Genomic DNA, 15,366 nt, shown 5'->3' on the forward strand with positions numbered 1-15,366 from the left:
GGAAAATTGTCATGATTTGATTTTTCTGGTTAAAACTATCATGATTTCTCTTTTTTAGAGATCGCTTGTATCAGAGCAATATTAATTGATCAATACTGGATTAACTGTCCATTCTGAACTACATATACCTTAATGATAAATAACACCCTGCTGAAGTATTTGCCAAACATTTGTCAAGGATTGAGACTATTGATATGGAGCCTTTGGTTTCATTTCCTGGTTGAGATCTGTTGATCAGTGAGGATGACCTGTTGATCAATGAGGTTGATCAAACTCAGCATTGAAGAATATGAAAAATGACAATACAAAAGACCCAGGTGAGTCTCCTGGGTCTTTTGTATTGTCATTTTTCATATTCACCAACCGTGTTTTGGAAAATGTCTGTCACTACTCTTAATCCTATCATGCTTCATATTTGCAACTTATATCTAAGATTGGACATTTACCCAAAGCATTTCAATCAGGTTAACATACTTCTGGTATTCAAAAAAGTTGACAAGTAGTCTGTATAAGATTTCAGATTATTCCCCAGCAAAAAAAAGCCTTTCTAAACTATTTGATGCAGTAGTGCATAAACAACTTTTCAATTTTTTTAAGCCTTACATATCAAAATCAACATGGCTTTGGTCGTGGAAAGTCAGCATGTGAAATAAGTTTTCTCTGGGAGTCCTATTGCTGTTATCTAGGGTCACATTGCTGTTGTGGCTAACGAGCTGTATAATACAATGTTCCAACAGTGTCATCATCCACCAAGTGAAGCCTGAACCATTTATCCAACTCTGTGTATATGTATGCATGTTCTCTGTGAACATATTGCTGCTAGGCTCTTGTGTAGGGTCACATTGCTCTTGTGTCTGAGAAGCTATATAATGCAATGTTCCCAGTGTCATTAACAATCAAGTGAATATCAAGTTTTTATCCAACTCAGTGTATATGTTTGTGTGTGTTCTCTAGGAGCCCTATTGCTGTTAGGTTGGGTCACATTACTCTCTGGAGTCTGAGGAGCTATATAATGCAATGTTTCCACATTGTCATTAACAATCAAGTGAAATCTGAACCTTTTATTCAATTCAGTGTATGTGTTCTATGAGAGCCCTGTTGCTGTCATGAAGGGTCACATTGCTCTTGTGGCTCAGGAGCTATATAATGCAACGTTACCACAGTGTCATTATCAATCAAGTGAAGTCTGAACCATTTATCTAACTCAGTGTATAGGGGCCTGGCGGCCAATAAGCCGGATAAACAATGGGCACAACATATCACACTGCACAGACACGACCCACACACACTTTCAAGTCTCTGGCTTGACAGTGTACTGTCCTCGATACAGCGAAACACACGCGGAGATGGGAGAAATCCCAGGTGCCGTCTGACACGAACATACCTTATACCTTGTATTTGTATATATCTGTTCTCTGTGTACTTATTGCTGCTAGGCTGTTCTGTAGAGTCACATTGCTCTTGAGGCTGAGGCTGTATAATGCAATGTTCCCATAGTGTCATCATCTACAAGTGATTTCTAAACCTTTTATCCCACTCAGTGCAATACTTCACAAAATATGTGATATCACCTCTACAGATTATGAAATCAATGACTGGATTATGGACTGGGACACGGTGCTTTATTATTAGTAGTATTGTTCTTACATTATTACTGATTGGGTGGATCCACCCTGCAACAGGTATTACTACCAAGTGCACAGGGTGGCTGTAATGTGTCGTGTTACTGTAGATCCAGGAACTCTGACTATCCTACAGGTATTCGGATTGCAACTTTCTGGAATTCCTTGTATATGTTCTCCAGGAGACCTAGTGCTGCTAGGGTCTTTGGCACCACACAATTAACATCATACACTGCGTTTGGCTATTATGTTCTGGCTCTTCAAGTAGTGTGATATCTTCTTGGTTATGCAGCTGGCCATAATCTTGTATATTGTTGGGATACAACTAATAGGCCTGTCTGGATTCTGTTGGGTCTCTGTGGGGTTATTATTTTTATTATTAATTAAACACTTAGAAGTTATAGTATGTCTTAAAGTACTGTTTTATTGGACTAAATTCAAAAAATAGTAAGGGCTTACAAAGAAATCACAACACCAGATACATTATTTAAAATTTAAACTTAAGAGAAACATGCAACCTAATACCTGGATTGAATTCACAAACCTCAACAATATACATATTAATGCAGCCCTTAAAGAGGTTGAACTAAGACATTCTAAAAAATGGATCACACTTACCCAAGAAACAAAAATAACGGCTCCACAAATTTCCACAGTTAACATTTCTTCTAAAACTTTCACTCCTACCGAACTCGCAAGTTTAGAGCATGGATTCAACTTTGCGATAAAAAGCCATCAATATCCCATAAAAGAAAGTATTATTGAACTTCAAACAAAACTTGAACATCACCCTGAAAAATGGCGCATTTTACATCAGACTAACACTATTATTAACTCAAAACTCCCCTCCCAATCTAATATATCCAAACAACTCAATGATATTCATAAAATAAGTAAAATCCCCGACATTATTATCCAAAAAGCAGACAAAGGAGATACCATAGTAATTTTAGATAAAGCCACTTATATAGAAAAAAATGGAACAAATTCTAGCAGACCAAGACACCTATATAATTAATAATTCCTATGATATATCCAAATTAAAAACAAGCTTGACATTATCCTTAGAAAACTCCGGTCTAATAAAGAAATCACCCTACACACTTTACAGCAGATTGGCATACGAAGCAATGTTCTCCCCCATATGTTTGGAATTACCAAACTACATAAACCAGGCCACCCCTTAAGACCAATTATTTCTTTTAGTAAATCCGCCTTCGCAAATCTATCCTCATTTCTAGTAAAAATCATATCTTCACTCACCAGGTTTTCCAAATTTAAAATCAGTAATACCAACCAAGCCTTTGAGAAAATTAAAACCACCATAATAGCTGACGATGATATTCTAGCATCGTTTGATGTCGTATCACTATATACCAATGTACATATACCTTTCACCTTACAAGCCCTTCGTGGATATTTAACTTCCGACAATAGTCTCATTAATTGCACCTCCCTTTCTATAAACAATATTTAAGAACTCACCCCTCTACTATTAGATGCCAGGCATTTCAGATTTCACAATCAGATCTTCTAACAAATATTCGGATTACCCATGGGCTTGGGCATCTCTGCTCCCCTTTCCAAAATTTACTTAGCCACAGTTGAAAATAAAATCATACAACCTTACCCTTCCGAGATAAAGTTATACATGAGATACGCTGATGATGTACTTTTAATAGGAGACAAAACTATAACTGATAACCTTTTTACAAAATTCAATTCAATTCACGACAGACTTAAATACACACTCGAAATAGAAACCAATAAACAAATTAATTTCCTCAATCTCGCCATAAATAAAACAGGTACTAAACTAGGAACTAAGATCTATAGAAAACATACACACACAGGGAAACTATAACCAAATCTACAACGCCATTAAATTCAGCACCTCACAAGACGACCTATCCAATGAGTTACAATATCTCACAAAAAAATTCATAGCCAGAAATTACCCTCCAAAATTAATCCAACATACCATTTCCATCGCAAAAAATAATATCAATAACCCCATAAAACACATCATAAATAGTAAAACACTTGTCCTTCCTTATCATAGTAATCTTGCAGGACAATTTCGGCGAATATTTGCAGGTACAGACATCACTCTTATTTTTTCCACTTATAACAAACTCTGATCACTTTTCAATAAATATAAAGAAACACATAAATATCCAACAAGCGAAATGAATAATATTATTTATTTAATAAAATATCAACACAATTGTAACGCCTGTTACATTGGTAGTACCACAACCAAATTCGGTTCAACCCAATCATCCAATACCAGAGCATACTATCACTACAATAGCTTCAGAACTGGACAATCTAGCACTGAACTTACTTTACATGCCCACTCCAACAACCATACTCCCTTAGTTGACTCAGCTATTACCATATTAAAACGGTTATAAAATTTTGCAATTCAAAGCCCTCATTATAGAATGGTTTCGTCACCACTCCGACCTAAATATTATAAATGTGAAACTCCCCTTCAATCTTTCTCCAGTTTGGAATCTCACCAATCTGAGATTCCTGCAAGTAACAAAGTGCATCACGGGATTACAAAATTCTTCTTAAATACAGTATGCGTTCCCTTTTCATTTAACTTGCCAACTGAAGACGTTTTAACGAAAGTCCTTTGTTACAACTTTTGGCTTATCCATTATTTAGAATTCCAATTTAATGACAACCAAGGACGGAGTTAGTGCACTTCTACTTCCTTTTGCATATTTTAATCCCTTTTCCATCATAATTACTATTTACCCACCCCTTAATTTAAGAACCAATCACCTTAAAGCTAGTCACCTCTTGCCATTCAAACCATAACAATTGCAGATCGATCAAGGTGAGTACTGAAAACTTAAGCCATTGCTATTTTTTTTTGAATTTATTAATTAAATTAATTTTGTTTCTTATACTGGGCATAAGTCTTTAGTCTTGCTTTTAATTTTATGAATTAAATCAGCATGCTCTTTTTATATATATTACGGGACGTTTCATGTGAAGATATTACTAATTCAATTAGCATTGGACTACACATAATTCAAATATCTTTCATATGAAATGAGAAAATTCATAAATAAAAAGAATTTCAATTATATAGTGTGTTTTTTTTTTTTTTTTTTGTTATTGTAATGCTAACTCAAATAATGATCTAAATGAAAGAATTCTAAATTCCTTTTGTTAAAGAAAATAACTAAAAATGTCATTCATTACATTGAAACCTAAAACAACAGCTGAGATCAGTCAAAATGACAGCTGTAAATTTATGGAGTTAAGGTCAAAAAAGTAATATTTATAAATATAATGGCCAGACATTGCCTAAAATGCAGCCTACAAGGATATTAAGATGACAGTGATGTGTGCCATTTGCAATAAACATTAATAAATACAGAATTTCACCTAAACACTATTGGATTGAGGTGAGTGAAAATAAAAAAAGTTTCAATAGAGTTAGAGAGGTGTACTGGCCTCATTGTACTCACAGAATTGTACTGAAACCTTCTATAATTAGCCAACTGATTATTTACATCCAGTAGTGTAAATAAAAAAAATCTGTATTTTTTAATGTCTATTGCAAATGGCATCTTAACCTCCTCCTAAGCTACATTATGGATGTTTGGCCATGACTTATAAAAATATTAAACTTTATTAATAATTAAATAATTTTATTTAGGTGAAAACAAGTAAATTTCCATATTTAACCAGAGAATGAATTGAAAGATAAGTGGGGTGAAAAAAGAAAATACCAGGGAAGGAAAATATGGGATTCGAACTGTGGAAAGAGAAAATGGCAACATTTCACATTATCACACAGCTACTATAACAACTTAAATATTGTTGCCGAAACCTTTACTTATGTTATGGTTTGCTAATCGTCTGCCGTTCTTAGTGTTCTTATTTTGGGATTGGAGTAACAATAAATTATGAAAATTATATACTAATAATCTGCGAATTGATATATTGTCCAACGCAATAACAAAACTTTAGAAAATACTCCAGGAACATTGCTAACTTCTTCACAATGTTCCAGCCTGTTTCTATGTTCTGAAAGTGGGGCCCCCACTGTCTATGCGATTTTAGCATGTAGCCGGAATTGCCATTGTCGTCTATGGGAGTGTTCACTCTGTATGTTACTACTCTGTGATGGTAGCATTCTATGTATTGCTGACGCAGCATGCTAAAGTTTACAGCAGCGAATTTCATTTTCCCCTGAGCCAACATCAATTTACAAATCTACCCTATTTATTGTAAAGTTTACAACCACTTTTAAGAAAACCCATTTGGTTTAATAATTGTAACAAAAATGAAACAAAGACCCTCCTACAAGCATCAATGGCCACAAGTGTTCACTAAAAGGATGATTATTTAATTCCAGATGCTAATGCGCAATTTTGGAAGGAAGGAAGGAGGCAGTATATTTGAGTGGCTGTTTAGCAGTAAATGCTTGAAAATCTTCAAAAATGCTTTTAATAATTTTTTTTAAAAATTCGTTATAGAGAGACTAACACTTCGCTATATGGGGTTAATTTTACATGTAATTTCGTTTCAAGGTGCAATGTTTTGCAAAAAAATTCATAATATAGAGAAATTCGTTAAATAGAAGTTCGTAATAGAGAAGTTCCACTGTATATATATATCTCTTAAACAGAGAAACTATATCAAATGATACCATTATATCCTAGACATAGCAAAAAAAAAAAATATATATATATATATATTATAATAATCTTAATGTTGTGTATAATATATATTGTCAACATTTAAAAAAAAAAACTGAAGTATTATTAGAGTTTGCTCAAAAATATAATATTCTTTGTAGGTAGTAGTATCTGTAGACTTAGGAGATAGTGCAGGACCATTCCGTGCTATTAAGAGTTTCCAGTCAAAATATGAAATGTGTGATGGAAGATGGCACATGATTACTGCCCAGTATACCCACAAGGCTGTTACTCTAAAAGTTGATATGTTTGATGTAGCATATGGACTTAGCGAAAACATTTCTGCAAAACCAAAAACTAATAGTTCTCTTTATATTGGAGGATTACCAGGTAAATATGTTATTGATTATACTTGAGTACTGTACTTTAAGTTTGGATGAGTATGCCAGTTTGGGTTCATCATTTGTGTTGTTTTTATTTACTACCCTTATTTGGTATGCAGTATTTTTCAAAATTGAGCCATGCTAAATTCAAAAACTGTCCATCCCCACCAAAAAGGAAGTGGTGAGTAATCTGAGACACCAATAAGTACTGTTTTGGCACCCCTTGATTTGTAGGGTACTTACGTCAGTTGAAGTTCATAATGGCCTCACGCAAGGGCCCACTTCCTCTAGTCGGATATCTGTAATCTTCCCCCCCCCCCCCGAATAATGGGGGGGGGCATAGATGACAGAGGGAGAGTTCATACCATCCTGTACTTTCTTTTTTGTTAAGAAACTTCTCTTATTTCATTTTATCCTACATACATCAAAAAATGACTCAATCTTTAAGACCTTTTTTCAGTCTTTATCCTTTTTATTGGGTTAAATAGAGTTTCTTATTTTGATGTAACAAGCCATTGTTTTAATTCATTTTCTTTCTTTATTTTTGACTTCAAATTTTATTTATTTGTTCCTTGGATTTACATAATTCAACCTCCCTCCTCCATGCACATTTTTTTTTTTTTTTTGGTTATTGTAACTCAAGCAAATGAACTGTTTTAAAAAAATTGGCATAATTAAAGAATTTAAAAAATAGCATCTTCCATGGACTGATTTTCACATACAAAATGTACTGGAATAGTCTTTCTTTTGTTCTAATTTTGAAAGCTACCATTATAATTATTTCCACAAATCCAAAGAAAAACTATATGCTTTTCCCACAAAATTCCTTAACTGGTTTTCATATTATAAAAAAGCAAAATGTTTGTGGTTTCACAAAGCAGTCTCTAGGCGCCTCCGTAGCCAGGTGGGAAGGAGCAGCAGTGCGTAACACACGCTTCTTGATTAGACCGGGTTTCGAGCCCATCACCACCAAATACGAAGGATGCGGAAAGGTCAGGGAATGACCACCGCATATCCCAGAGCAATATGGCCTTAGTTGCTAATGCTCCTAAAAACCAAATAACAAACAAACAAAGCAGTCTCTGTTAGTAAACAGAATAGTTACAATTTATACATTGAATGTTGAAAGGCGTTGAGGGTGTCATCATCATCATCATCATCAGCCATTTTCAATCCACTGCAGGATGAAGGCCTCTCCAACAACTTTCCAGTTCCTTCTGTTTTGAGCACTGGCCATCCATTTACTACTCAAAAACTCATGAATTTCATCTATCCATCTCCGCCTTTGTCTTCCAGGTTTTCTTCTAGCTCCTCTTGGGTACCATTCTGTTATTTTCTTAGTCCATCTGTCATCATGTCTTCGAGCTATGTGTCCTGCCCAAGACCATTTTAGTTCTTTAGTTTTGATAAGAATGTCCTTTACTTGAGTTTGCTGCCTAATCCACGTGTTTCTCTTCTTATCTAACAGTCTGATTCCCAATATAATTCGTTCCATTCTTCGCTGTGTAGTTCTTAGCTTCTGTTCCATTCTTTTGGTGAGTGCCCAAGTTTCACTTCCATAAGTCATGGTGGGGAGTATACATTGATTCATTATTTTACATTTCAGACAAACTGGGATATTGCTCTTCAGTATGTGACTATATTTCCTGAATGCTATCCATCCAAAATTTATTCTTCTCTTGACTTCCAGCCATTTATCATTATTACAGCTAATAACTTGTCCCAGATAAGTATATGACTCCACCTTTTCAATTACTGCTCCTTCAATCATTATTTCCCTTTCCGTGGCATACTTGTTCATCATTACTTTTGTTTTAGCCATATTCATCTTTAGTCCAAAATCCTTACTAACTGTGCATAACTGATTAAGATTTTCCTCTAATTCTTCGGGATCGTGGCTTATGACCACAATGTCATCTGCAAATCGTAAATGGTTTAGGTACTCTCCGTTCACATCGACTCCTTTCTGCGACCAGTCTAATCTTCTGAAAGCTTCCTCAAGGGCAGCAGTAAACAGCTTCGGAGATATTGTGTCTCCTTGTTGAACTCCTTTCTCGATTTTAAATTTGCTACTGTCTTTGTCTAGTCTAATAAAGGATGTAGCACTCTCATATATTTTCTTCAAAATCATAATATATGGAGTATCTATGCCTTGTCTTTCCAGTGCCCGAAACATTGCCTTATGCTGTATGGAGTCAAATGCCTTTTCATAATCCACAAATGCCAGGCATAATGTTGTTTTATATTCATTTGCTTTCTCCATTAGCTGTGATATTACGTGAAGGTGATCCATAGTTGAGAATCCTGTCCTAAAGCCAGCTTGCTCTTTCGGTTGATTCTCATCAAGTATTCTTTCTAATCTGTTAGTAATGACCCTTGTGAACAACTTGTAGATATGGGATAACAAGCTAATTGGTCTATAATTTCCAATTTCTGATTTATCTCCTTTCTTATGAAGCAAAACTATGATGGCATTATTCCACTGCTTAGGCATCGCACCTTTTCTAATGCACTTTGTGAAGAGCCTTGCCAGTTTTTGTGTTATGTCTCTTCCTCCCAATTTTAACAACTCTACAGTAACTTCATCTTCCCCCGGGGCTTTCCGATTCTTCATTTTCTTCAATGCATGTTCTACCTCATCAGGAAGAATATCGGGTATGTCGTATGTGTTGCTACTTTGCAATCCATCTTCCCCACTGCTTGTATCATTCCCTCGCTCCTTGTATAATTCTCTATAGTAGTCTTCTGCTATTTGAATTATGCCTTCTCTGCTGTTTATAAGTACACCATCGCTATTCTTCAGTTTCAGTATCATTTGTCTTTCTGTATTACTGCTCATGGCTGCTGATTTAAATCCTTTGTTTTCCCTTAATGCTTTTTCTACTTTTCTTGTGTTAAATCTTCTTATGTCCTCTCTGAGTCTCTTTCTAATGGCTTTGCATAACTCAGTATACTCAATTTTCTCCCTGTCAGTGTTTTTCTTGCTCTTCATTTGTCGTCTTTGGTTCATCATGACAAGTGTTTCTTGACTAATTTTTTCTTCTTTGGATTTCTGTTTCCCTATAGGTTTCTTGGGCTTTATCACTTTCAAAAAGTTGTAATATTCCTCATCGATATCTTGGTCCTCAGCAGTCTGCAGAAGCTCATACTTGTTCTTAAGTTCCAGTACATACTGCTTTTTCTCCTCCTTTGTTATCTCAAAGACCTTTGTATTATTTACTCGAGCCAGTTTTTTCCTTTCCTTTCCTACATCTATATCAAGTGTACATCTTACCATTCTGTGATCACTTCCAACATTTACCTTATTCAGGACGGTAACATCATTCACAATATATCTTCTGTTAGTGAGGATGAAGTCGATTTCATTAGTTGTTAATTCATTTGGACTCTTCCATGTCCACTTTCTGTTCACCCTTTTCTTGAAAAAAGTGTTCATTACTGACAGTCCTTGAGATTCTGCAAATTCCACAAGTCTTTCACCTCTTTTATTTCTTTCACCAATTCCAAAATTTCCTATAGTTCCTCTTTCTGCGCTGTTTTGCCTTTTTCAAACCTTAGCATTGAGGTCCCCCATAATAATAGTGTAGTGGGTTTTCTGCTCATCTAGAAGACTCTCAATTTCAGTGTACATTTCTTCAACTTCTTCATCATCACGGCTCGATGTTGGTGCATAAATCATTATAATCTTTAGCTTGTACCTCTTAGAAATCTTGAATATTAGTCTGGACACCCTTGGTGATGTACTTTTGAATTCAAAAATGTTGTTTTTAAAATCTTTATGGACCAGAAACCCAACTCCACCTTCACTCCTTTCACTGTTTCCATTGGTGTACAGCAGATTTCCACTTGATAAACTTATAAGTGATAAGGGTGTCAGAAGAACCCAAAATTACTTTTTTTTTATCCTACATTATTAATGTTACATTCATCCCCAACATGAAATACTAGTTAGCCCTTACCTTTACTAGAATTAACCCATGATTCTTTTTCTTTTGTGGGCTACAATGGGACTGAATTCTGAGACAAGTGAAATCTCAGAATTCTATCATCAAGTTATTGCTCACAGAATGCCGAAACATCTCTATTAGCAAGTATACATGCATCCTTACATTCTTTCCATCAAAAATTAGTATATCCCATGATAAAAGAGACACCCTGCATTACAACACATATGGGCATGTTTTAAAGAGCTAGAGATAAGAAAATAAATACAGAAATGACACTTCTGCTTAGTCCTCTGGCCTTATCTAAGATAAAAATTAATGTTAAAAGTAATGTTGTCCTGTTAATATAAATAACTTTCATTTACAAAAAATCATTTTGGCAGTGGTATATTTTAGAGGCTACGAAGTGCTCCTTAGTAATACAAAGCATGAGAATTTATTTCACTAAGGAGGTGACTATCTCTTAAAACATTATTTCAACTTTTTTTTTAATACTGTGTATTTCTGATCAGACTTATACTTTGTTGAAATTATATAATTAATTGTGTATGCACACAAGGTTTGATAATTAAGTTCCAGGACTGAGTCAGTTTAAAGAGAATTGCCTCAAGTAACTACACATTTGTGTTATCTTGTGGGTAATATTCAAAGAAAGTGATCATTTGAAAGTGATAGTTTGATTTTTGAAAGTGAAATAATTTTCTGTGTTTCAGAGACCATACTGATTGCATTCCATTTATCATATTTGGGATACTACAACTTTTCACCTGTTACAATTGAACTGATCCCAAGGATGATTATCATCAACAGATTTATGATGAGTGTTTCACATGCTTTGTATCTGTGGAGTATTTTCTTAATTGGTGAGACTGTGCATAACGTAGCAAGCACAGATCTTTTATTTTCCTCAAACCTTCTGACAGAATGGCACAAACTTTCTCTGTTAACATAAAGCTGTTCTTCCATCATTGAGGGAGTCATTCAGTGATCATACAAAATCAATATGCAAACTTTTTTGAGCATTATTGGACATCCATAGCACCTGTCTTCCAATTCCTCACAACCATTCAAAATCTTGCAAACCAATGAAATATGTGCAACTGAGATAGAGCATTGTTACCATACACTTATTTTACAAATTTGAAGAATCAACCTTTAATGACAGTGCCTTCAACATAATAGCAGTTCTAACATGTCCACATGTGGATTACTTACAATATTCAATTGACATTGTAAAAGGAAGCAGTCACTTAGATCAGCTGTCATGGATGCTATATTCTGTTTAAAATGCATGTAGTGAACTCAGTCCACTACATGCATTTTAAGCTTCATGAGTGGACTCATGAAGCTTAACTGTCAAAACTAGTGTGTGTGTGTGTCCTTGGGCTATGACAAGAAAGTTCCCTTAACTTCATTGGAATTTGCAACCTTCTGAACTACCTAATCTACCATTTATTTAAAAATTAACCACTGCTATCACAGCTTGTTCTGGGAGACTTACTGGCTTCTAGTTCCAGTCCTTGACAGTTCAGTGGAAATGTAGTTAGTTAATCAGCTGCCATTTTGTATATGAAGTTAACTAAGCAGTGGAAACTCTAGTGGGTGCCAAATACAAGAGGGATGAGGAAGTCTCCTTGTACTTTTTAAATTTTGAAGAGGTGAAATAGCATTAACTGTTTTATTAAATTCAAAATTTAACTTCATATACCACAAGGTAGCTCATTGAGTAACTCCAGCACAAACTCTAAACCCTAGCTGTACAAAACCCTACAAAGTAATTTAGCATACAGTTAATGTTCACTACTGCCTCTTTATATCAAAGCAGCTTTTAATGTTTCAGATGCAAATATCATTTGTAACTAAATATACCACAGGGTGTATTTCTCATTACACATCCCAATTTTTTTTTTTTCTGTATTATGATATTATTGCTTTATTACACAGAGCAGGTGCCTCTGTAGCCAGGTGGGAAGGAGCAGCAGTGCGTAGCACACGCTTCTTGATTAGACCGGTGTTCGAGCCCATCACCACCAAATACGGAGGATGCAGAAAGGTCAGGGAATGACCACCACATATCCCAGAGCAATATGGCCTTAGTTGCTAATGCTCCTAAAAACCAAATAACTAACTAACTTACACAGAGCAGTAAAGTATGAGACTATAGAAAGGGATACTAGAATTTCAGATTTCTTATATCGAATCATGAAGTGCACAACAAATTTTATTCTTAGGTCCTTATTATAGCCTTTAATTATTTTAATTTTTTTACAGGTGATGGCCCACAGGGTGTACTTTATGAAAAGGATAACTTTACTGGATGCCTACGGAACGTGGCCATTAATGACAGACGAGTTGACTGGATAGATATGGCTTCATTTCAGAATGTTCTTCCTAATTCATGTCCATCTTTCTAGTGTCGATCAATCTCTTAGTGCTAAATAGTTGTAAAGTTAATTTATTTTGAAATGGGTGAGAGTATGTGTGAAAAAGAGAGCGATATTGTATACATGTATGTATGTAATTACATTCTCACTGATTCATTACCTTTCTTGTCACAGTAAAAACAGGGTAATTTATCCCCTTCTCTGAAGTAAATAAAGCCATATGTACAGTTTGAGATCTATTGTTATTCATCATGAGAAAATATGTTCAAAATCATTCATTATGTGTATCTCTGTAATTAAAATCTCTTTTCCCCATCATATTTTTCTTGATTAATTCTTTAAATGTATATATACACACAACACATTATGCTGAAACTAATATGACAAATAGTTCACAGCCACAAGATTCTAGTCTTAACATCACATTGTGATTGTGTTGATAACAGCTGATCCATGTTAGTCTTCAGAATCAACGTAAGAGAAGAGCAACAGAAGTGAATAAAAGTTAAATATATAATATGAGTCTAGATACTGTATGTTTGAAATAAACTATCTAAATAATTAAGCAAGAAAAAGTGAGGGGTTAATACTATGTTGAGGGTATCCATATATCAGAATGTAATACTTCAGTTGGTTGGTTATTTAATTTTTTGCTGAATTGGCAAACTCATATTTCAGTTGACATTTCTGCAATTTTGCATTAGTATTGCGATACTAATGAAGAAATATGCAATCATCATGTATTGCAACTCTTCTATACCTTGGGTTTGGATATAAAGTGGGTACAATCATGTTCCCCAAAATGAATATAAAAGAATTGCTAAGATCCACTAATTTCACGCAAATTGACATAAACATCTCCTTTACCTTTGAGAGTAGTCTCCCCTGTGGTATATTTAGTTACAAAGTAATTTCTTTTACAAACAACAGGTCTTAACAATTCTCAGTGTGGCACACACTTGTAAGTAGAAGGAATCTATTTTGTGCAGGAGACAGTATATATTTGAACAAAGGTGGTGCAAGGGTTTTAGCCTGTATCACTGAGGATACCTTATGGCTTCGGGGAAACTGTTAGTTGAAGGGAGGAGAAGACCCATATAGGCACACACAGATCTGATGATATGAGTCAAAGCAATGCTTGCACACATCAATATTTTTTTGTTTGTTGCCACAACAGGCAATGTTGGAAAGATGCTCTGAGGGTAGCAATGTTTCAAATGAGTGGGAAGATAAAACTAGGGAAGATAAAGCAAGCCAAAATAAATTCAATCAGCGAGTCAGTATAGTAAGTTATAGAAGAAAACTTAGTCTTAACTGTGTCTACAGTAATGTCAGGAGCATTGTCAATAATATGGGTGAATTTTAAAACCTAGTTAAGACAACTAATGCTGACATAATAGGGCTATCAGAAATGTGGTACCACCCAGATGAAGAGTTCCACTATGGTAGGTATAATGTATTCAGGAAAGATAAGGAAGACAGAATGGGTTCTGGAATCATGCTTCTAATCAAAAGCAGCCTGAGCATGAAAAGAGCTTTTGCTGAGTAAGAAATTACACCTGCCAGCATAGAATCTGTGTGGTGTGATTGTTAGTTGGAAGCAAAGGTATAATGACAGCAAAAGTAATCACCAGACCAGAGAATTGTGAAGAGTATGACGAGAGTCTCTACATGCACATGGAATGAGCAAGAAACTGTGAATGTCTTATTATAGGTGACATCAGTCTGCTTCTAATTGATTAGAATAAGACCTAAATTTTTAAATAAAGATGATTTGTACCACCACATTAGAAAAAATATTAGGTTCATGAATATTCTAGACATCACCATTATTCATGGATCAGATGTCATCATAGAGCTTACAGTAAAGGAACCACTGCCATTATCACTGAGGTAGAGACTATTCAAATTAACTGTTAGTGGGAAGATGAAGAAAGATATTGCAGAAGTTAAAATTAAAGCCATGGGATTTGACGTCAGAAAAGGGGACTATGACAGTTTATGGTGCTACGTGGCATCTATTAATTAGATGGATTGCAAATGGAGGACAAATACTTTAGAAATAAGGAATAACTTTAAAGCAATCATAGAAGCTATGAATGCATATATACTATTAAGAAAATACAGCAAGAGGAGAATGCCAATGAATACAGAGCTGGCCAATCTAATAGAGCAGAAAAAGATAGCATGGGAAAGTTACAAAGTGATAAGTATTCAAAGCCTACAACAGATTCCTTCGGATTGGAGAAGTGCCAATGTATCAACAATACATAAAGGCAGTTCCAAGGTGAGGTCAGTAACCACAGACCAGATAGTTTGACTTCAAGGTAGGGAAAATCTTGGAGATAATGATTAAGAGTGCAACC

The 15,366-nt window shown here is 35.0% G+C and overlaps 1 protein-coding gene across 6 annotated transcripts in view; it reads left to right on the forward strand.

Moving 5' to 3' along the window:
• LOC150087516 (laminin subunit alpha lam-3-like) overlaps positions 1–13,178 on the forward strand; it is a 746,420-nt gene extending 733,242 nt beyond the window's left edge. For all 6 annotated transcript variants that reach the window (XM_090371226.1, XM_090371225.1, XM_090371229.1 and 3 more), the window contains 2 exons: positions 6,451–6,679; positions 12,888–13,178. In XM_090371226.1, coding sequence (XP_090227352.1) covers positions 6,451–6,679; positions 12,888–13,030 — 372 coding nt within the window. In that variant the 3' untranslated portion in view covers positions 13,031–13,178. The remainder of the gene's footprint in view (positions 1–6,450; positions 6,680–12,887) is intronic.
• Positions 13,179–15,366: the final 2,188 nt, after the last annotated feature.

This window comes from Mastigoproctus giganteus, chromosome 4, assembly GCF_048544385.1.
Source record: "Mastigoproctus giganteus isolate SK-2022 chromosome 4, ASM4854438v1, whole genome shotgun sequence".
NCBI lineage: Eukaryota > Metazoa > Arthropoda > Arachnida > Uropygi > Thelyphonidae > Mastigoproctus > Mastigoproctus giganteus.